This window comes from Sinocyclocheilus grahami, unplaced genomic scaffold, assembly GCF_001515645.1.
Source record: "Sinocyclocheilus grahami isolate Dianchi unplaced genomic scaffold, SAMN03320097.WGS_v1.1 scaffold499.1, whole genome shotgun sequence".
NCBI classification, from domain to species: Eukaryota; Metazoa; Chordata; class Actinopteri; order Cypriniformes; family Cyprinidae; genus Sinocyclocheilus; species Sinocyclocheilus grahami.
The window spans coordinates 780,688-781,195 of record NW_015505678.1 but is presented as its reverse complement, the minus strand read 5'-3'; the positions used below and the strand labels follow the sequence as shown (position 1 = coordinate 781,195).

The following is a 508-nucleotide window of genomic DNA, read 5'->3' as shown; positions in this document are numbered from 1 at the left end:
CTCCTTCAGGGAACGAGGGTTACATACGTAACCGAGACGATCTATGGACTACTGTTATGTTACTGTTATGGTGATTTAATGGTACTACTGTTAAAGGGTCACTGAGAATTGTGAGGACTTAATACAATAAATGTCTAACTTTGTGGATAAATGCTGTTTTCTGTTAGTGTGTCAGCACGAGTCACAACCTGGTTTCCTCCCTGTTCCCAAAGCTGAAGTCGGTGGTTGAAATGAATAAACCCACTTTGGCTGTGAGATATATGGAGAAAGCCAGATCATTGATTGATGACACCATTAGAGCCATGGATGACATGGTGAAGAGGTGAAAACTTTATCAATATCCAGGAAAGTTTATTTTTTCAGAGCAAAAATTATTTTCTTTATTAGGATAAAAAACAAAACAAAATGAAGTTTTAAAAGGTTTTAAACCTCAGAATATACAAGTGCATCTGAAAAAAATTTGAATATCATGAAAAAGTTCTTTTTTTTGTAACTTATTTCAAAAAGT

The 508-nt window shown here is 34.4% G+C and overlaps 1 protein-coding gene across 1 annotated transcript in view; it reads left to right on the top strand.

The window, feature by feature from the left end:
- The first annotated feature begins 43 nt into the window (after positions 1-43).
- Positions 44-508, top strand: part of LOC107554373 (uncharacterized) — a 20,449-nt gene continuing 19,984 nt past the window's right edge. Inside the window, exons 1-2 of the mRNA XM_016236862.1 lie at positions 44-70; positions 168-322. Of these exons, the coding sequence (XP_016092348.1) occupies positions 44-70; positions 168-322 (182 nt within the window). The remainder of the gene's footprint in view (positions 71-167; positions 323-508) is intronic.